This window comes from Oncorhynchus gorbuscha, linkage group LG04 (assembly GCF_021184085.1).
Source record: "Oncorhynchus gorbuscha isolate QuinsamMale2020 ecotype Even-year linkage group LG04, OgorEven_v1.0, whole genome shotgun sequence".
Lineage (NCBI taxonomy): Eukaryota > Metazoa > Chordata > Actinopteri > Salmoniformes > Salmonidae > Oncorhynchus > Oncorhynchus gorbuscha.
In genome coordinates this window covers 10,352,331-10,375,072 of record NC_060176.1, presented here as the reverse complement: position 1 = coordinate 10,375,072, position 22,742 = coordinate 10,352,331, and the positions used below count along the sequence as shown (strand labels likewise).

At 40.3% G+C, this 22,742-nt stretch overlaps 1 protein-coding gene across 4 annotated transcripts in view; it reads left to right on the top strand.

The window, feature by feature from the left end:
* The window catches only part of sox6 (SRY-box transcription factor 6), a 144,478-nt gene extending 142,466 nt beyond the window's left edge, over positions 1 to 2,012 (top strand). For all 4 annotated transcript variants that reach the window (XM_046345734.1, XM_046345737.1, XM_046345736.1 and 1 more), the window contains one exon: positions 447 to 2,012. In XM_046345734.1, the coding sequence (XP_046201690.1) occupies positions 447 to 759 (313 nt within the window). In that variant the 3' untranslated portion in view covers positions 760 to 2,012. The remainder of the gene's footprint in view (positions 1 to 446) is intronic.
* Positions 2,013 to 22,742: the final 20,730 nt, after the last annotated feature.

Here is a 22,742-nt window from a genome sequence, read left to right as displayed (position 1 = left end):
GAGAGAGAGCGAGAGAGAAAGAGAGAGCGCACTAACCACCAATCGGCTTTATGTTACCAATAAACTGGGTGCCATTTCAGAACGACTCAGAACGGTGCTGTCTGGACAACTGTTCTCCCAAATCATTTTCACAGAACCATTGGCTGAGAACACACCTCTGTGGAGAACAGTTAATCCAGCTAGCTCTCTCAGTTTAAGTGCTGAAGTGGAGGTGTCTTTAGGGTTGTCTCGAGCAGCACACACACTGTCAGCATTCTTTCCATTTGCTCATCCCATGTGATTCTAATTGTTTTCCTTTATATATATTTGAAGTAAAGCCTTTTTACTTCAAATAACACAGAACTGATATTGTTAAGATAATTAAGTCTGGATTATAACGATGAAACAGGAACAAACTTGCCTAATAGTCTCTCTCTCTCTCACTGTCCTTCGTTTTCTCCCTACAGGCAACAACCGCAGATCCCCATCAGCACCAGCGCCGGCGTGGTCTACCCTGGGGCCATAACCATGGCAACGACCACACCCTCCCCTCACATGACGTCGGAGTGCTCCAGCGCCTCAGCAAGCCCGGAGCCGGCCATTCCCGTCATCCAGAGCACCTACAACATGAAGATAGAGCCCAGTGCCATGTTAACCAACGTCCCCATCATCAACGGAGAGGTAGATGAGATGGACATGTACGAGGACTTTGACGAGGAGCCCAAATCGGACTACAGCAGTGAGACTGAGACACTGGAGCCCATCGTCAGCGCCAACTGAGGCCTCTCACCACACGAGCCGAGACATACACACATTCGTACTGGAGAACCATCCCCAGGGCGGAAGACTGACTGAAGGAGGAGAAACAGAAGAAAAATAAATGGTTGTGTTGATTTATCATTTAGGAGCCTGCATGCATATGTGGCTCCGTCAGAATCAACAGCTAAAGGTCTTAAATGTTTCTTACAGTGTGTGAAGCAGTTTGGTTTAGTTCCTTTTGTTTTTTATTATCTCATCTTTTATTGTTTGTGTTTTCTTCATGGACATTTACACAATTAGGTTATTGCCCATACAACTTTGGATGACAGGACTTGAAATGTAACGTTTGATATGAACCCATAATTCTTACAGTCTTACTTTTTTCTTATGATATATATATATTATTTTTTTCTCTTCAGTTAAATGCTTTTAATAGATTTCATTACTGTTTTTGATGGGAGTTATATATTCTCACTCAGGTATGCTGTGCCAGCCAACAGCTTGTGAATGTTTTAAATACCAATTTATTTGAAACTATTTAGAAAACAAAATATTTGGAAATTCCTATTAACTAAAAACAAACAAACAGAACAATTCCACAATTCTGAGACATAATCAGACTCCCTTATTATTAATTGTATTAGGATTATCATTATTATAATTATTATTGGTATTATTAACATACTGTACAATTTTGTGCAGATGTGCCAAACGTTTCAAGGTTTTTTTCTTTTCTCTTAAATCATTTGTTTGAGTCTCGAGGGAGAGACTCGAGTCTTAGACAATCTCTTAATATCTTAGTGCGGCTTCAAAATCCAGTTTCTTTATATACCTTCTATATTGAAACACTCAGGAATCTGGAGACGGTGTGCTGTGTCTAGGGCAGGAACAGGAAGTGATGCAATAGCTTCAGGTGTGATTGTTCATAATGGCAGCTGTTCTCCATGGAGACCAATGCGGTGACCAACAGGCCCTTCTCTCCCTCTCCCTCCAGCTCATGTCACCAGCCCAGTCTGACACAGAGCACTATAACACTCCCCTCACACTCTCTGCTCATTCTTCAACTCAGTCTTACCAAGTTCTTAATCAGAGTGATTGTAATCAAGCCAGAATTCCAAGGGGCCAAAGGCATCCAATCTGTGGGATTGGAAAGGCAGCGAAAGGCAGCTTTGGGGGCATTATAATCACAAATTGCTGTTTTACAATGTGTAGCTACAGTACATTTGGTTAAACACTTTAGCCCCCACTGGGGCGGCAAGTTTTAAAGTGTTTGGTCTGTTAAATCTGAAGTATTTTTTCGACATTGTAAATCTTAAATTGACACGGGAAGGTCTTAAAGCAGAGTTAACTACTGCAGCAGTCTTAAGAGAAGAGGCAGTGTGTGAGGGAATAACATCGTGCTTTTATTAAAGGATGGTTACAGACAAGGTATTACATTCTAACGAGTCATATTAAACACAACAGTATTTCATAAGCCATACCAGAGCTGTGATGGTGATTCTCTACATTCATGCACTTAGATATTAACACTTACTACTTCATTTTTCAACTGAGTTAATATGTTATATTGAACAAAATGTTTGTTGTTTTATAATGGCCAGTTGCCTATTTTACATAAAGATAAATGTAAGTATTTTAGAGCAATTGAAATTACACTTCTGTATTTTATTTAAATACAGACAATGAATATGACATATAACACAATCAATCAGCTCTTAATGTTGTGACAATCAGTCACAAACTGAAAGTCCTTTACCTCTTGAATGGTCCTTTTACCAGTTGAACAGATCCCAGGTTGTTACCTATGGAGAAACAGCTAGAGATGGCCAGCAGTCAAGGTCTTACAGTCCATAATACAGCCCTCCTACAGGCCTCCCTCTCTGCCCTGCCCTGTCTCGACCCCTTCCCATGGCAACCCCCACACCCAGGGGGTGCCATCTGGCTCAGAGTGGCAGGCAGTGCGAGGCTGGGGAGAGGAGAGAGGGGGAACAATAAGGACGGGGCACGTAGCGCGTATTGTGCTCTCCATCAAAGCACAGACAGTGAGGCCTCTGCCCTGGCTCCCGCCCTGGCCCAGCCACTAGGCGCTGGCGAGCAGATGGAACAAGTACATCAAGCTGTGGGGGATTACTAAAATGACTGACGAGTGGATATCATCTCAAATGCAGCATTATTAATGCATGAGCCCGGCTATTCTCCTCCGTGCCCTTGAACCTGTCCATTTCAGACCAAGCCCAGAGGTTTAAAATGATCTAAATGGCTGGTCACCAGCGCTGGCTGTCTACATGGCCAGGACTCCCTCCTACTGCTGGTCACTGCATTACTCTCCCAGGTCTAATTGATACAGATGGCTCTTTAGTACTTAAAATTTTTCTCGACCCATTCAGAGCTGGCTTTTATTGTGTTGTGTCCACGTTTGAAGCATTTATCTTAAGTCTTAGAAGTTTATAAGCACCTCATTATTAATTTCCATTTCAGTTTCTTTTTCTTTTTTTGGTTGGTTGGTCTCTTTGTTGCTGTTGTTGTTTTAAGGTACAATGCTTTTTTCTAGGGTTTCCTCCCATACACAAACCTAAACGGATTTCCCTCCAGGTCCACAAGTCTAGGTTTTTAAGCTGTTACTTCTGTTTTCTGGTTGATTGGTTGATTTGTACATATTTCTACGTCCATGCCAAACCAATTCAGTGGGCTGGTAGTTAAAAAAGGACTGTTGATAGGACTGAAACTTGACTGCGCTTGTATAACAAACAAAAAAAAACAAAAAAAATGATGAACTTATATCTCGCAAGGAGACAATGTTTCATAAGTGTTATAAGCACTGGATATAAATTGTATTTTTATCAATTCTGACTAATGTGAAGCTGTTGTACCAGAAAAAAACCTGAATGAACAAAAGTCCCGATGAGTTGGACTCGTGGGCTCATTCTCACAGTTACCAGATTTGAATCATTTTTCAGTCGTCTTGTTTTGTTTATTTATGCAAAGACATGTGTAGTGAATGAACACTTTGTCTAAGCTCCAGGGCCACCAAGGGGAGAGAGACAGCGCGCGAGAGAGACAGCGCGCGAGAGAGACTGAGCAGTAAACTCGACAGAAGGCTTGCATAGTAACTGGTTAGCTGAGAAACACCGGATTTCAGACACGCATTTTATTGGTCACATATGTTTTGTGTTGTATATTGTATTTGAAGCTATATAGTGAGAATAGACATTTTATTGTATTTATTAGCCTCTGTTGGCTCTAAAATTGTCAGTAGAACATAATGAAAGGACAATCAGAGAGAAAAAAAAGATGTTTGTGAATTGGAGCTTCATTTTTCAATAAATTCACCATTTCATTATAGATTTTATTGTAAATACAACATAGGAAATAGAATTATATTTTTGTTCATAAGTACTTAGTGAAGTATAAGTTATGTATTTGGCTGTTCTTTTTTTCTTCCTTTTTTACATCACTGTATGTTGATCCATGTTCTTAAAACTGACAAGTCACTGTACGTCATGTAGATTCTGATTATTTCTCCCAGTTGAAGAGAGCAGTATTGGACGGTTGAAGAGAACAGTAATTGGACGGTTAAAGAGAACAGTATTGGACGGAGCTGTAGCTGAGATAGACAGACAGGCCCCTTCTTGCTAGCGTTTCAATGACCTCCCTCAGACAATTCAAGGAGCCAATCAAAACCCAAGCCGTACTCCTTAGCCTTAGACATTAAGGACAAACATTATTTTTTATAAATAACTTCATTTGAATCTAATTACATGCACAGTCGGTACAAATAAAGTACTCTGTATCTTTCATAGGGACAGTGCTAAAATTCATCTGAACAACAAGCAGTTAAGATGCATATGTTTTTATTATACAACTTGCGTTTGCAATCATGACTCAATCCTAGCGACATACCTTATCACTTGTGTTTTGTGTTTTTCACAGCCCTCAGTGGTTATACTGTTATGTGCCAAATTTGAACGGAGGGGTTGACAGTAGCATAAATGAATAGCTACATTTTAATTGCACATCTGCATGCATTTGTTACATTTAAAATTAGAATGACCCAAGAGGATTTTATTCATTGGCAATTTTACACAAGTTCTTGGGGAGCTGAAATTGAAGGGAGTGTGCAAATATTTATTAGTTTTAACGTGGCACAATGCAGAGCCACTAGTGTGTATTCTAGGCTTATACTATTTTTGTCATTTTCTATGTGTTGCTGACCTTTTTAAAGGTAGCCCATCCAGCCATCAGCAAAGTGTAGTCATGACCTTTTCTATGTGTTGCTGACCTTTTTAAAGGTAGCCCATCCAGCCATCAGCAAAGTGTAGTCATGACCTTTTCTATGTGTGGCTGACCTTTTAAAGGTAGCCCATCCAGCCATCAGCAAAGTGTAGTCATGACCTTTTCTATGTGTTGCTGACCTTTTTAAAGGTAGCCCATCCAGCCATCAGCAAAGTGTAGTCATGACCTTTTCTATGTGTTGCTGACCTTTTTAAAGGTAGCCCATCCAGCCATCAGCAAAGTGTAGTCATGACCTTTTCTATGTGTTGCTGACCTTTTTAAAGGTAGCCCATCCAGCCATCAGCAAAGTGTAGTCATGACCTTTTCTATTAATCCATCTGTCTCTCAGCCATGTAAATGCGAACAAAATTCAACAATTGAAGACAAAGCTTGTATGCTGTTTCAATAACTTAACTTAACTGTAATTATTTTTTTTCTGTCATGTGATGTATATGGTGGGAATGTTCTCTGTGTTAATTTAATTAGCACAATTCACTGACATGCTGGACTGACATGCTAGCTGCTGTTCAGGAGTGTAACATTTGCTGTTGGGGACAACTTATACAGTTGTCAATGGTACTTTGCTTTCTAGATTCATTTTTTGTCTCTCAAGCAACACTGTGTGTGGCTCTTCTGTCGCTGGGGCTGTTGCTGTTTTGAAACCGCTGGCAGACTGATACAGTTTTCTGCGTAGAAATCAACTTCTTGGCAGGTACCTAGGCCCATGGCAGGTATTGTTTGGGCGTAACTAGAGAAAATGAAATAGTGTCTGTTGCTGCTTTGAAAAAAAGTTTTAATTTTGAAAATGTAAATAGTTTATCATAATATCTTGTACAGTCCAGTGTAAAGTTTTTAATTGAACTTAAAAAAAGGTTGCCATCACATTAGTGTTCACTTTCTTCTTCATACAGTACAAAAGGCTGAGGATATTATTGTTCAAATAAAAAAGGAAAAGGTACTAAAATATTTTATTTTGCTTGGCTTCAAAATGTAAACCAGCAAGTCTTTGGTTTCCATGTGCAGTATTGACGTGAGGTAAACTTAAGGTGAAATAATTCTACAGTGGTATGTATTGGAGACCAGTCTCCTCTGTGTTGGTAGTATTAATACACTATATCAAATAAAATACACCAGATGACTGACACATTTGGGTGTATCTAGGCACCTTAGTAATGTGTGCAAATATCTAGGCTGTGTTCCCCACAGGATGCCTTCAGGCATATTGTAATGTAACATCATCTTTCTGTATGTACTCAATCCATTGATGTAACAAGGCAGGAGTGGGTTGTTTAACTGCCTGTTTAAGCTCATTTACCTCAAGAGTTTCCTCCTTTTGCGTAAAAGAGTAAGAAATTGTGTGACAAAGTTTCACCATCACTCCCATCTTTTGTACTGCTGTTGACACTTACAAATTAAAGAGACATTTTGTTTTAAGATCCGAGTCTCTATTTTGTTGTTGTTGTGCGTTGATTGTCCATTGATTTCTCATGCAAAAACTACATTGATTTCTCATGCAAAAACTACATTGTTTTCTCATGATACGTTTCAACATTTTATTTTCTACTGCAGTGTGGGATTGCATTTTATAAGGACAATTATTTACCTAAGGTGGCCCATAAGTCATAGTTTATCATTAGAATGAGTGCCACAAACTGATTTTCACATTAACTAATGGTAGAGATTAGATTATAGTTTGGTGTCCATTTTCGGACATCCTTAACCTGATGCCTAAAATATCATATGTTACTCAAACAAAGCAATACATTTATGTTAATTACCTTTCGTCTCAAGACAATGATGTTGTTTTCTGAAACCCTGCAGCATCCCAGCCCTTCCGCCCAATGAGAAGAGACCATTAGGGAGACAGAGAAAGCATGCAGTAAAGGTGTGTAGAGGACCTGTGACCTATCGCACAGGTAGACATTCAGAGGGCAAGGCCCAGTGTGTGTGCTCCTGCAGCCAGACACAGACAGGTTTATGTGCCAAGCAGGGCCAGAGGAAAGGTCAGGCAGAGAGCGATCAACTCAGACGACGTGTGGTCATTCATCTCCTTGGATCCCTGCCATCTATGGCTCATCATCATCTTGCTAGGCCTAGGGTTGAGGGTAACAAGATGGAGTAATTTTTAGGCAAGGTTTCAGGAAACAACAGCCTTTCAGAGGTGTTTGATTCCAAGACAATTAACAACACTGTGGTCTTATATTTATTTTGAGATGACGTTTTTGATATACACTACAGTTGTCATTGTTTCAAGTTGATATACACCTGCAGTCATTTCTCTGCTGCCATAAACAGTCTCTCTTTCCATTCACAAAAAAAACTATTTGCAGTTATGGTGAGTGATATATCAGGGCTGTAAATAAAACACATATCCATGGTGTATACGGTTCAGCAGGGAGGAAAGCTACTTTTCCTTTCTCCAAACCTCTGTTTGCTGGAGTAAAATAATATATACAAATAAATGTTCTGGAGCAGGAGCCATTTCCAAACATTTTGAAAAACTATAAGTGTCTTTTGTTTTCTTCATCAATATTTTTTTTGTATTTTACCAGTGTGCTGCCTGTGAGCTGTCTTCCTGTGAGCTGTCTTCCTGTGAGCTGTCTTCCTGTGAGCTGTCTTCCTGAGAGCTATCTTCCTGAGAGCTGTCTTCCTGTGAGCTGTCTTCCTGTGAGCTGTCTTCCTGAGAGCTGTCTTCCTGTGAGCTGTCTTCCTTAGAGCTGTCTTCCTGTGAGCTGTCTTCCTGTGAGCTGTCTTCCTGAGAGCTATCTTCCTGAGAGCTGTCTTCCTGTGAGCTGTCTTCCTGTGAGCTGTCTTCCTGAGAGCTGTCTTCCTGTGAGCTGTCTTCCTTAGAGCTGTCTTCCTGTGAGCTGTCTTCCTGAGAGCGTAAAAGCCCCAGTTTAACTGCAGCATGTATAATAGACGCCTCTGTCAGCTCTCTCCAGCAGAAGTGCCCAGCGGTAGATGGAAAATTAGACATATACCGCTGCACAATAAATCTTATAGTAATTCTCCAAGCTTGCATTACGAATAATGGCCAGGAGAAAGGCCTGTGCTTTGTGTATTTCTCTTTAAGTTACTGTGCATGGGTGTGTAGGCGTACAACATTAAAATGATACTGGGCCTGTGACATTTTAATCTTGAATGAAAGACAATAATTCTCATTTCCTTTGGCCCATATTTTTTATCTTCGATGTGCCATACCTTTTTCTACGCTTGCCAGATGGGAGAAGGGGGTCGGGGTGAGGGTGGTGGGGGAGGGGGGGGGTATGGAGACTAATGCCACTGCCTGTAAGTGGCCTGTTTAGATTAACTGTCACAGTGTTAGTACAAATGTAGGTGTTTGGGCTGCAGATAATAATTAATACAGTGTTGCTTCTGCTGCCACTGGCAGGACTGCAATTTCACCACTCCGATGACTAAACATTGTAGAGGGGAGGCGTCTGGAACAATATTTTACTGTTCTGGAGTCCCTGTCTGCCTTGCTCTCCACGGCATGGCCACTGAGCCCAGTGAATCAGTCAGAGAGCGCCGGCTCCCCAAGCACAGCTGCTATTTATCTGATTTTCTCATTAGACTTGACTCATGACTTTATTGTAGGCCGACTGCCTTTGGCAAAGCTACTGCAATACTGAAGTATTACTCTCTCTCTCTCTGAGCAGTTTGAGTGCTGCTCTCCCTGGCGATCTGCAGGTACTTCAATCTATGTATGGTTTTACTATGTCAATCTTCACTATTAAAGGAGAATATTTAATTTCATTATAAAATTCATCTCAATATCCAATAGAAATACGCTGAGTGTTCAAAACATTAAGAACACCTGCTCTTTCCGTGACATAGACTGACCAGGTGAATCCAGGTGAAAGCTACGATCCTTTATTGATGTAACTTGTTAAATCCACTTCAATCAGTTTAGATAAAGGGAGACAGGTTAAATAATATTTTTTAAGCTTTGAGCCAATTGAGACATGGATTGTGTATGTGTGCCATTCAGAAGACAAAAAATGTAAGTGTTTTTGAACAGGATATGGTAGTAGTTTGTGTCAACAACTGCAACACTGCTGTGTTTTTCACTCTCAACGGTTTCCTGTGTGTATCAAGAATGGTCCACCACCCAAAGGACATCCAGCCAACTTGACACAACTGTGGAGTCAACATGGGCCAGCCTCCCTGTGGAATGCTTTCGACACCTTGAAGAGTCCATGCCCCAATGAATTGAGGCTGTTCTGAGGGCAAAAGGGGGGGGGGTGCAACTCAATATTAGGAAAGAGTTCCTAATGTTTGGTATAGTCCGTGTACATTTTACGAAGAAGGAGATTTCAGCACTGCCAGGTATTGCCAATATATAACCCGGACGACGCTAGGCCAATTGTGCGTTGCCCCACGGACCTCCCGGTCGCGAACCTAGAGTCTCTGGTGGCACAGCTGGCGCTGCAGTACAGCGCCCTTAACCACTGCGCCACCCGGGAGGCCCAGGTATTGCCAATATTAACAATGTTGAGAAAACCCAAGAAGATGACCCCGCTCATTGTTATTACTATTGAGATATGATATGTCTTTGTAAATTGGTGGTGTCAGTTCATATTTCTTTGTACATATTAATACATTCTGTAGAATTCCCTCAGAACTTTGACTTGGCTTCCCTCTCTGAGTTATCGGACATGCATACATATGTAAAGACGGCCCAGGCCCTCAGCCATTTTTTAATCCTTGGAGGTGAAGGACTTAAGAAATCTTGCTAATTTCACAGATGGTTTAAAATAGATTAGTGTGGAGTAGCAGCTCCCGGAGATGGGCCGACCCACCAGGTTCCCTGTTCAGCTGCCAAAACTCTGCACCGCCGACACTCGCAAGTGCCTTCCAAAAGTCCTGCAAGGTTAAACTCAAACTTGACCATCCTAATGCACCACCTGACTAGTGATTTACTGTGTCACACTTCTATCTCACATTCTCTCTGTCTTGAAGACGTACAATGAACTTTGTATGTCTGACTGACACGTGCCTCTCTTATTTGAGACTTTATAATGCCGTTTTTTCTATCTTCCCATTGGCATGGGTTGCCAGCTGTTGTATATGGCAGAACATGGACACATTCCTCTGAGTATCCCAGGCTGTGGTTCAGTTTCCCCCACACAGTAAGAAATCATTATCATCTTGTGTTTGTTCTTTGTTTCTTTTTACATTTTCTGGCCTCAGTTACTTTCAGAAGCCTTTTCCAGATTGTTTAGATTGTGTACAGATCCAGAGTTCTGAGTTCTTGTGCTTTGGGAAATAGAATCCCTCCCTCATTTTCTATCAAAACAATGGCTGCCACCACAAAGGTCCTCACATTGAAATGAATGAACTCACTTGGCTGAGAAAGGCCATTTTTAATTGTATAACTTTTGTCCTGCCCCATCAATCGTTTGGCACAATGTGTCTGAGAGCCAAGTCTCTATAAGGGAGAAAGGCGAGTCTGCATGGTGTGCTGTGCTGGGTAGGCCAAGCCTGCTGATAGAGCCGGGCCATGTCCGAGAAGGCAAGACACAACTCTGGCCAGGCTCAAAGGGCCCAGCTTGGAGTTAATGTGGGAACACAATGGGTCTGGGTGAAAAACTCGACATGGTTTTGTTGGACTTGTCATTCCTCAGTGCATTGCTGTGAGGAAAGCCTAGGAACCATCTGAATGTTGTTTGTGCTTTTTTTAATGAGCCATATTTGGGCCAGCTTTCACAAGGCCTTTGTGAGGAGGCTTTAACAATGGAAAGACGCTTTGAGAAGTGACACACACTATGGCTGCGGCCAGACCTTCTTGGACCTGCCTCATCGGGGGGTTGTCTCCAGAAGGCTGACATCATGAGAACAATGGGACAGAAGCTGTTTCCAGCAGCTATCAAAGAGATAATGTATCAAAAATTCACAACATTTTATATGGAAATTCCTTAAAACGCTGATGTAAAACAAAGTACTAGCATGACACTGATTTGAGGGAGTGTTGGGAACAACTTCCAAATTCCTTGAGAGACAAAAACTCTGGACTTATTTAAAAGGAGTGCAAGATAGAAGTTGTAGGGGCATCCATTTTCAAAGAGTAAGACAAAATAGTGGGTGTGCTTGTGTGGATTAGTCTGCCTTTATTTTTACTTAGTTGTGATTATATCATTTGACATTGCAAATATGTTTGTGTTTTTCTGTGTAAAATCTGACTTTCCAAGCATGGTTGTTGGGCACATTGGTTTGCTAAATTTGAAAAATCCACATGGGACAATATTTCAGAAAATGTAATTTTACATACTGTTTCACATCATTGCATCTCCTCAGTGTATTTATCTCTCAAAGCATTTGACTGCATTTCTTTGGGGAAGAATGAATATGTAATGGATATTTAAAAGCATCTCCGGTCCCTCTGCGTTTTGAAGAATTTAACAAAATAAAGGTTCCTATGTTGGCATGTGTTATTATCTCAAAGCCATCACTCAGCTCTCTCATGCATACGTCAATTACTCAACCACACCTTTATGAATATGTAAATGTAGGCAGAATGCTTCATTAATTAGTAATTCATGCATTTTTCACGAGACCAATACATTGCCAATGTAGACTGATGAATTAACAGCGAGAACTCTGAAAAGGGAAGGTTTTCAGTGGTTCTGAGCAAAATCTGTTATTTGTGTTTGTCAATGTAGAGCAGGGAAAAACATCAGTATCATTCATGTACTACTGTGGAGCTTGTGTTGGTGGATCTCTGGTGCATGATATTCCTTGGGGGTTTTTGCAGTGTCTCTCTCAATGTAGAAATGTTGGTAAAAAATGATGTCAATTTTGCCATTGCCTTCTGAACTGTATCTCATCCTAGGGGAAGCAGCACTGGTGCCATGGTTACTGCTCAGGACCAGGAGGGATCAGTACCTATATCCCCAACCTGGACTCAGGCGTAGATGTAACATAGTAAATGCAAATCTGGGACACGCCGATTAGTATGATATGTTACGTTTCATATGTTATGCATTAATTTGTTGATGTCCATCATCCATTTCATATGATATGTTTTACCAATTACAATTCATACAATATGTTATGAATTTGCAAAACTTGTGAAATGTTACGAATTCCAATTTGTTGTGGCTAAAGTTAGCTAGGGGTTAGGGTTAGGGATACGAGTTAGGTTAAAGGGTCAAGGTTGGGGTTAGGGAAAGGGTTATCTAACATGCTAAGTAGTTGCAAAGTAGTGAAAAAATGCTAAAGTTGTCCGTGATGAGATTTGAACACGCAACCTTTGGGTTGCTAGACATCCACCCTACTTTCGTTGTTGTCTTAAGTGTTAAGTGACCTTCTGTCTTACCTAGCCATAGCAAACCTAACATATCATACTAATTTGAGTGTCCCGGATTTAAATAAATTATGTTACGTTTAGTCTATGAGACCAGGCTGAATTAATAAGCTTAGATGGACATGGGGTCCTGAACCTAGATCAGCCTTCCCACTCTGAGATGTTTTATGAATCCGGGCCCAGGGTTGTCCTCATAGGGAGATGAACCACAGACAGAAGCCTGGGACAGCGAGGACTAGGGAAAACAGTATGACTTCTGAATACTGGCACAGTGATAGGGACCCTTGAGAACTCTTTGGCACCAAACTTGCAACCCTCAGCAGTGCACTGGCATATTGTCATTAACTGAAAACCTGCCCCTTTCCCGCCTATATTCTTTGAAGTCAAGCTTGAGATCTATGACTGAAATGTGTTGATCCAATATAGTAAAAAAAGAAAATGCGAATGTAGTTGCATGAAATTATTGCAAAAATAATGAGTGATTGTGGATATCAAATCTGTCTTTTTGATTTATCTGTAAAGAAACGTATTGTATTATGATCATGCCAGGGATCCAACCATCTTTAACATAATTTAGTCTACTGAAACTTAGACCCATAATGTAGTATGCTAACAAAATACAAAGGGAGATAACTGTGCAGCAGGTAGCCTAGTAACTGAGGAACGCTCAACTTCGTTCTCTTATATCGAGGCGGAGCTCAGTTTTGAGAACTGGACACAGGAATTGCTAGCAACAACATTGAGTCACCATCAGTCGATTCATGTAGAAATGTAATTCTGAAAATGCTTACCTGTACCTACTTATGTTTGTCCTGTACTGCTGCGATCCTCCCACAGGGTGCTGAAATAAAAACTTGAAGTGAATATAACCACCAACTTTTTCTTCATTTGTGTTGCTCAGCTCAGTGTGAATGTGCAGTGCCAATTTAATGAGTGTTGTTGTTGCTAGTAAATCCAGAGTTGAGCGTTCCTCAGCTAGCTGAACGTTTGGCCATTAATCGAAAAGTCACTGGTTCAAATCCCCTAGCTGACAAGGTGTACAATCGGCCTATGTGCCTTTGAGCAAGACACTTACCCCTTAATGCTGCAGGGTTGCTGATGAATGGCCGCCCCTGCCTGTGACCCCACTCTCTGAGGGTGTCTCAGGGAAAGTGGGATATGCAAAAAATATATACAGTATTAATACATACTTGTGTATTAATATGTGCATGTGTGAAATAGCACAAATACTGTATAAGCACCCACCAAATTATTATTATCACTTATAACACTAGAGAAGGATCTATTACTGTAAACAAGTGTGCATTATAAACATGTTGGCAAGCTCACTTTACCTGCACAGATGAGGCAGTGAATATTACAGCACCTCAGAAGCATCTGGTCCGCACATTCACTCCATCCACAGAGAATGTGTTAGTGTGTGTGTGTTGTGTCTCTCTCTCTGTGTGTGTGTGTGTGTTGTGTCTCTCTCTCTCTCTCTCTGTGTGTGTGTGTGTGTGTGTGTGTGTGTGTGTGTGTGTGTGTGTGTGTGTGTGTGTGTGTGTGTGTGTGTGTGTGTGTGTGTGTGTGTGTGTGTGTGTGTGTGTGTGTGTGCGTGCGTGCGTGCGTGCGTGCGTGCGTGCGTGCGTGCGTGCGTGCGTGCGTGCGTGCGTGCGTGCGTGTGTGCGCGAGCGTGTGTATATGTGAGACTGTACGTGTTCTGTCTCTGTGTGTGCGTGTGTGTGTGTGTGTGAATGCTTGTCTTTTAAGTCCTTGTAAGCTGTAATATATTCATTAGATAGACCCACTTGATCTTATTTGTCTTTGATAATCACTTGAATGAAACAGACTGTGTTGGGTGTTTGCTTTGGGGACCCCTGTACTAGCAGCACTATGAATGGAGACATGGTCTTGTTGACCTGCGTTGACTCCAGGTCTGTTTGGCTGAGTGGATTTTAGATGAACCTCCCTATTAAATCATGAGGCTTTTCTGGAGTAGATGGAGGAGACAGTGGAGGATATACTATGGCAGCAGCGTATGTTGGCTAGCGTACATTCCAGGCACCATGAATTTGACATGAAAGCTACAGACAAGCACACTGGGATGTTGCCTTTCCTGTAGGGGATTCCAGTCTGCTACCTCTTGGATGCAGCCACTTTGTTCCTGCCTCCCCATTGGCCCAGGCATACAGTATATTTATGTAAATGGTAGAGGGGCTCCTTAGCTGTAAACATGAGTGTACTCAGAGGAGAGGGTGTCAGGGGACCTCTGGAGCAGGAAATATGGGGTGGTGGGCAGGGGGTTAAAAGAAACAAACAAATGTGCCATCATGATAATGTATAACACTTTACAATTCAAAAGTGCATGCATTAAATCATTACACTGGATTATTTTAATACAACTGTATTTGTTTTGAATAATGGGGTGAGTGGGGTTTTGTGTTGTCAGATTTAAATGCAGTGCTTTCTCACAGGGCTTTCTCTGAGATATGGGCCTGTGAGTTGAGCTTGGCATGGATGTGGGGAACACACATGAGCAAATGTGTTCCAAGCGATGGCTAGAAAAAAAGGTCAGCAACAACCTACACGATGAAGTCCTTTGTTTGCATTGATCATTATGATTATTTCAGTTACATGTGTGTTGGAAGCTATACTGATGTGTGTTTGGGTGCATGTCATGTGTTGGTTGATGAGAGTCTCCTCTCTCCATAGCAGATTCAGGATGGGTATGAAAACATTTCCACCTGCGGTGGTTTCTTCTATCAGCTGCCCCCATTGGCGCTGAAATGTAGCTGTATACTGAGGGTGTAGAGAGACATGTGCAGACTTATCCAAGTGCCATGAGATGGCTGAAGCTTTGACTGGTCATCCTGCAAAGGTTTATGACATGTGTTTCTGTAGCGTCTCCTCCATGCTTTTGGGGCCTTTCTCCTCTCTGAAGACATGGTGGAGCTGATGAGAAACTGATCTATGATTAAAAGACGGAGCCAGAGGAATTAACATTGTCTCCCCTCTGCAAATTCAAACACATTCTGTATTCCATAGAAAAATGATATTCCAGAAAGCTTGTCAAGCATTCTGATTATCACTATGCAATCACACAAATGCAAGTGATATTAAACATTCATCCATCTAGTTCCTTGAGGAATAATGGTGATGGAAAAATCTTGGAAGTTGTTTTCTATTTTTTTTCTTATTATTTTAACAAAGCTAAAAAGCTGTGCTGGAAATGTGAAAATGTGCAGAGACAGAAAAAGGTTTTGTGGGTAACGGATGATAACCGTAGAGGTGTGTCTCTCATACATTTAGTAAAACCATTTCTCTATTTCTCTCCCTCCGCTCTCGTCTCAGACTCCATCTAAAGAGATTGACACACTAATAAACTGATGTTAATTAGACATACTTTGATATTCTCCATCCTGCTCCCCTCCATTTGACCATTCTGGATCTGGTGGCTTATTAAATCATTTGCTGCTCTTGGGTGATCTCCTTTTGAAACTCGGCCTGACCCTCCGGGCACAATTTATTTTTTATTTCCAAAATTATTTTTACCAGCAAATTTTGCATTAGTTCAAGAGAATTATAAATCATTATTACACAGGCAGACACTTCAAACATTTTGTTTTAAAGCTTTCTGCTCGATGAGGCTTCAAAGGAGATGTTGGGACTGATGACTCTTACACTGGCATGCATCCATTCATTAACACACTGAAGTTGGCGTGATAATATTGCGAACATGCCCCATAAACTACAAGACAGTGTGATTGCATTAAAAACCTTTGTTACAACCAGGAGGAGGTGCCCTATAAGGATTATATCAGGAGATGCCAAAGCCTCACACAGAACAGCAGCAGCACAAGCGATCAACAGGGAATATGTGTGTAGCCTTGCCTGATGTCTGATCTGTGAACTTCATGAAGGTATTTTAATAGGCCTAATTGGCTTCTAGCTACAAATCATTACTGAGATAATAGCATGAAGGTAACACTTGATTGCAGGCTATTACTTTTGATTGTCTGTTCACCCATATACAATTGGCATGCTCTTGATGCTGGCATATGTTTTATATCAGTAAAATGTGAAAATGTGAAAATGTACTTTCAAGCAGAAAATAAATGATTTACAAGATGCACATCAGACTGAGTTTCCACAGGAACACGGGATTCACTCTGATTTTCTCAAGGGCAACACTTAACTTATTCTGCTGGTCTTGACACTGTGCGTTATTGAAGGATCCTGATTTGAAAGCAAGGGAAAGCTGAATGTCTCACTGAAAAGATATTCAGACTTCCCTTTGTCTTATTCAAATCTAAAACAACCTAATTGCATTATTTGTTGTCATTTTAATTCTAAATGCAGGTGCAAAAATCATGAGAAGCACACTGACTATAAAAAGAGCTTAATTAAGAATTCCCATTTAGTAACTGATGTTAAAGCCTTGGCGTTGGTAGGATAGGTATGTTTTCATTCTCCTCCCTTAATTAGATATCACATATTCTACAAAAGATGTATACCTTGGAGGCAGAGCCCCAGCCTTGATCAGTGTAATTGTGTGACTCTGGAGTTGTGAATAAAGACTTTGTAAGCACCCACGGCACAGCCAGTGGAACAAAAACACTGGTCCCCCAACATCAATTAGGATGGTACCATTAGCATGGCTTTGTTTCCCACTCCCATTGAGCCGCAGATCAAAATACAGTCAGGCAGTTTAATTACCCTCCACCCAGGGGTGGCCAAGCCTTCTGATTCGCCCGGCTTCTTTAGTTCTAATATGTCACATTGTAGTAAGCCGGCCTATCTTTATACAGAAAGAGCTCAGAGAGAATGTCCAGAACATTCGCCGTAGTGGTAATGTCCCGAGTGCAATTACAATTCATTTAGATGTACAGGCTGTACTGAAAACACACAATTCATTCCAACATCCAATATGTGATCATTTCTATGATGGAAAAAAACGTTCATAATTGAAGATATTAGTCCAAGTAGCCCATCACATAGAGTACTAATAACCAGTTGGTAAAAGTCATTGTGTTTTAAATGTATGGAGCCATTAGATAAAGTTATCCGTTAACAAGCTATTGGCGAGATCAACAAGCTATTGGTGTGAGCACAGACATAGCCCTGGACGGTTGGACTTAATGAAGGGGAAACTAGTTAGGAGAAGTTCATCTTTAATCGGGCATTGCACTTAGTCTTAGGGGTTTCTGACCACTTACAGTATGTACCAGATCAAGAGTGATCATATATTACCATTGACAGTGTGGTGAAACTCACTATAAAATATGAACAGTAATAATAACATCTGCCGTGTCAGCTAAAAAGAGGTCTGGAAAAATGTCCCACTGTGTAATAAATGTTGAGAGTCGGGCTTCACATTTTACAGGGTTATGGGCGTTCTTAAATGATAATGTTCGGCTGCAGCGTGATTTGGATATGTAAATGAAGGTAGACAAGGACGTAAAAGAAGAACTTTAGATTATATTGAAAAATATTAATTTATCAGTTTATTGGTTTTGTTCTTAAGTGCATTTCATTTGAAGAGCTGGTAACTACAGCATCTCCTTTGTGGTAGACAAAGGCATCTGTAGATCGATCTAAAAATGATTCTGACTCTGATTCTGACTTTATATAAAAATGACCCAGCTGTGGAAAAAATACTTGAATAAAATGTTGCAATCATTTTATGACTTTAATTCAGAGGATAAACAAAATAGGAGATCTGAATATCTAAGGTGTCAGTTCTTTTTAAATCTCATTCTCGCTTCTGGAATCGTTTCTGCTAAACCAACCACTGCAATCTGTTTGGTATTAAGACTCTGTTTTTCAAGTAGTCTAAATTGTACTAAATTGTAATGCCATTTTGCCAGAGCTTTTTCTTTTCTGTCCCACTGCAGAGAGAGGATGTAATGGTGTGTGGTAGAAATATTCCTCCACTGGATCTGTTGTTATCATCAGGGTTTATTCAGATCCACTCTCCCTGTTCCAGGCCAGGCACAGACATAGCAAAGCTATCATTACAGCTGAACCTTCACAAGGCATGACTTGGAGTGATTGAGGAGGATTGAGTGTGTCCACAATGACGTCATTCACTGGCCAGACAGTATTATCTTTGGAGGACTATCACGTTTGACTTATTGCATTTGTAAGAAGGAATGTAAAAAAAGAAGGTTTCAATTGATCAATAGTCAGCTCTTATTATTATTATTATAACACTTTATGTAGTGTCAGAAAAAAACTATACTTCATCACCTCAGTCTTTTAACACATTGTCAACATTTCTGTGTACCTCTAGCTGTCCAATACTTCCCAGGAAAATACTAATTTCCCTTTGACAAAACAGTAAAGCTGAATGGCTTCAATCTCAGCTCATGAAAAGGCTGTACAGTAGACTCCTTTCAAATCAAGCCAGCTTGCAACTGGTCTTATTTTGCTACTGAGTTGATTTTTGCATTCCCCTTAAAATAACCCTCTTAAGGTTTTATGATGGCTCTTTATTATTGCGGCTTAAGCTGCCTGGTCAAATAAGGAAACAATTACAGGATGTTGGCCTGGATATTGGTTCAATTTGCCAAATAGATTTATCTTCATTCTCATTGCAGATGAAAACATTCAGAGATTTTTGCCAGTTTATTAATCAGAAACATACCATACAACAATTTCAATATTATAAAGGGTATAATTATAATTTGGTTTCATTTTTCAAATGACTGTCAGCCAGGCCTGGAAACAATTAGGCCCATTATCTAGATATTTCTTTGTTACTCACTTAATTCAATCTCAAATGTAAAACTGAATAGCAGAGAAACAGTGAGCAGTAGCCCTTTTCTTTCATATTCTATTACCACAGATTTTATCAATAAAATATTTTCCATGTCTGGTATGAAGGATAAAATTATACATTTTCTAATCTGTGGTGAGGCTATCAAAAGGCAGTCAATCAACCTAGAAGACATACATTGTCTATTCATAGAGAAAATATATTCCTTTTTGTACATTACATGTCTTTTTCACCCATACATTTGCATGAAGATGAGTAAAGTACAGTAGCTAAACTATTTGAAGTTTGTCGTCATTGGCATTGATCAGCGAAGCCTCACCTACAGTATATGTCTTGTCAAAGGAGGTACGAACTATTAGAACTAAATGACTGGGATAAGTCTTTAAGCTTCAGGCAGGAGAGCCTTGAAAACAATCTCTGTGCCTGTGAACTCCTGAGCCAGGATCTGATTTATAAAGAGATGAATGTACATGGCTGTGGCATGTTGCCATGCTGCCATTGCTTTCAGTGAGAGAGGGTGATGGAGGGATTTGTCTAATAACCGTTATTAAGAGTTTTAACTAATGCCTCTGCAAAAGTGATTTATTTTGGATAGAAAATGAATGGTGAGGTAAAATATATGTAATTTCCCGTTAGAGTGTAATGATGAAAAACAAGATGAGAGATTTAGTATTTCAGTAGGATACACTTGGTATTAGTTACAGATAGTCGGTGGACCAAAGACCAAAAATATATATCCAAGAGATGCACCAAAATGTGGAATGGTGACTTTTTACATTGGATAAAAGTAGAGAGTCAGAGCTAGAAAATTCATTCACTACAGTTGAGGAACAACGGGAAAGTCATTCTGTTTGAAAGTTGATAAACATGGAAAATCACTTTTGAGAAAATATACTGGTATACTGGTACACATACTGGAACGCTTTTCTTTGTCTACACCTATTCAGCATCGTTTCTACTGAAATGGTTACTTGCACAGTGGAGTCTTTTGTTTAGACATGTAGCTGTCTAGCTACCCATACAATTAACCATAATCCCAGCTCATAACGTTACTGCCCTGCATGAATCTGCAGATAGCTAACCAACCTGGATCAATGTTAACTAGCTAACATTAGGCTATAACTAGCAATGCAAATGGCCTGAGATACAAATAGTATTACTACACAGATCATACATGTAACGTTAGATAGCGAGCCAGCCAGTTAGCTTTAGCTAGCTAACAGTACACTTTAACTTGAAATGAAAATGACAAAATTAGAAACGTGTTATATCTGAAAAGGTAGCTAGCTAGACTCTTACCCGTATACATGGATGGACGCTTCTCCCTCGCTGTCACAGATGCCATGAATAGTTGCCCTTAGTTTGAAGATGTAATCCAGAGACAGGTATATTATACAACAGCCTTCTGTGTGTTCTCTTTTTGACTCCGTCTGCATATTTGCAATCAAATGGCAGAATTTTCTCCATCTCGTCATAGCCATTAAACTCAGTAACTGTTTTAAAGTCACCATTGGCCTCATGGTGAAATCCCTGAGCGGTTTCCTTCTTCTACAGCAACTGAGTTACAGTGCCTTGCGAAAGTATTCGGCCCCCTTGAACTTTGCGACCTTTTGCCACATTTCAAGCTTCAAACATAAAGATATAAAACTGTATTTTTTTGTGAAGAATCAACAATAAGTGGGACACAATCATGAAGTAGAACAACATTTATTGGATATTTCAAACTTTTTTAACAAATCAAAAACTGAAAAATTGGGCGTGCAAAATTATTCAGCCCCTTTACTTTCAGTGCAGCAAACTCTCTCCAGAAGTTCAGTGAGGATCTCTGAATGATCCAATGTTGACCTAAATGACTAATGATGATAAATACAATCCACCTGTGTGTAATGAAGTCTCCGTATAAATGCACCTGCACTGTGATAGTCTCAGAGGTCCGTTAAAAGCGCAGAGAGCATCATGAAGAACAAGGAACACACCAGGCAGGTCCGAGATACTGTTGTGAAGAAGTTTAAAGCCGGATTTGGATACAAAAATATTTCCCAAGCTTTAAACATCCCAAGGAGCACTGTGCAAGCGATAATATTGAAATGGAAGGAGTATCAGACCACTGCAAATCTACCAAGACCTGGTACAAGGAGAAGACTGATCAGAGATGCAGCCAAGAGGCCCATGATCACTCTGGATGAACTGAAGAGATCTACAGCTGAGGTGGGAGACTCTGTCCATAGGACAACAATCAGTCGTATATTGCACAAATCTGGCCTTTAGGGAAGAGTGGCAAGAAGAAAGCCATTTCTTAAAGATATCCATAAAAAGTGCTGTTTAAAGTTTGCCACAAGCCACCTGGGAGACACACCAAACATGTGGAAGAAGGTGCTCTGGTCAGATGAAACCAAAATTGAACTTTTTGGCAACAATGCAAAACGTTATGTTTGGCGTAAAAGCAACACAGCTCATCGCCCTGAACACACCATCCCCACTGTCAAACATGGTGGTGGCAGCATCATGGTTTGGGCCTGCTTTTCTTCAGCAGGGACAGGGAAGATGGTTAAAATTGATGGGAAGATGGATGGAGCCAAATAGAGGACCATTCTGGAAGAAAACCTGATGGAGTCTGCAAAAGACCTGAGACTGGGACGGAGATTTGTTTTCCAACAAGACAATGATCCAAAACATAAAGCAAAATCTACAATGGAATGGTTAAAAAATAAACATATCCAGGTGTTAGAATGGCCAAGTCAAAGTCCAGACCTGAATCCAATCGAGAATCTGTGTAAAGAACTGAAAACTGCTGTTCACAAATGCTCTCCATCCAACCTCACTGAGCTCGAGTTGTTTTGCAAGGAGGAATGGGAAAAAATGTCAGTCTCTCAATGTGCAAAACTGATAGAGACATACCCCAAGCGACTTACAGCTGTAATCGCAACAAAAGGTGGCGCTACAAAGTATTAACTTAAGGGGGCTGAATAATTTTGCACGCCCAATTTTTCCATTTTTGATTTGTTAAAAAAGTTTGAAATATCCAATAAATGTCGTTCCACTTCATGATTGTGTCCCACTTGTTGTTGATTCTTCACAAAAAAATACAGTTTTATATCTTTATGTTTGAAGCCTGAAATGTGGCAAAAGGTCGCAAAGTTCAAGGGGGCCGAATACTTTCGCAAGGCACTGTAGTCAGGAAGGATACCTGTATCTTTGTAGTGACTGGGTGTATTGATACACCATCCAAAGTGTATTTAATAACTTCACCATGCTCAAAGGGATATTCAATGGTGCCCTTCTTTGCAAGGCATTGGAAAACCTCTTTGGTCTTTGTGGTTGAATCTGTGTTTGAAATTCACTGCTCGACTAAGGGACCTTACAGAAAATTGTATGTGTAGGGCACAGAGATGAGGTAGTCCATGCAACTTATTATGTGACTTGTTAAGCAAATGTTTACTCCTGAACTTATTTAGGTTTGCCATCACAAAGTGGTTGAATACCTATTGACTTAAGACATTTCAGCTTTTCATTTTTTATTAATTTGTAAAACTTTCGAAAAACATAAATCCACTTTGACATTATGGGGTATTTTATGTAGGCCAGTGACATTTTTTTGTAATTTAATACATTTTCAATTCAGGCTGAAACACAATTTGTTTTGTAAAAAGTCAAGGGATGTAAATACTT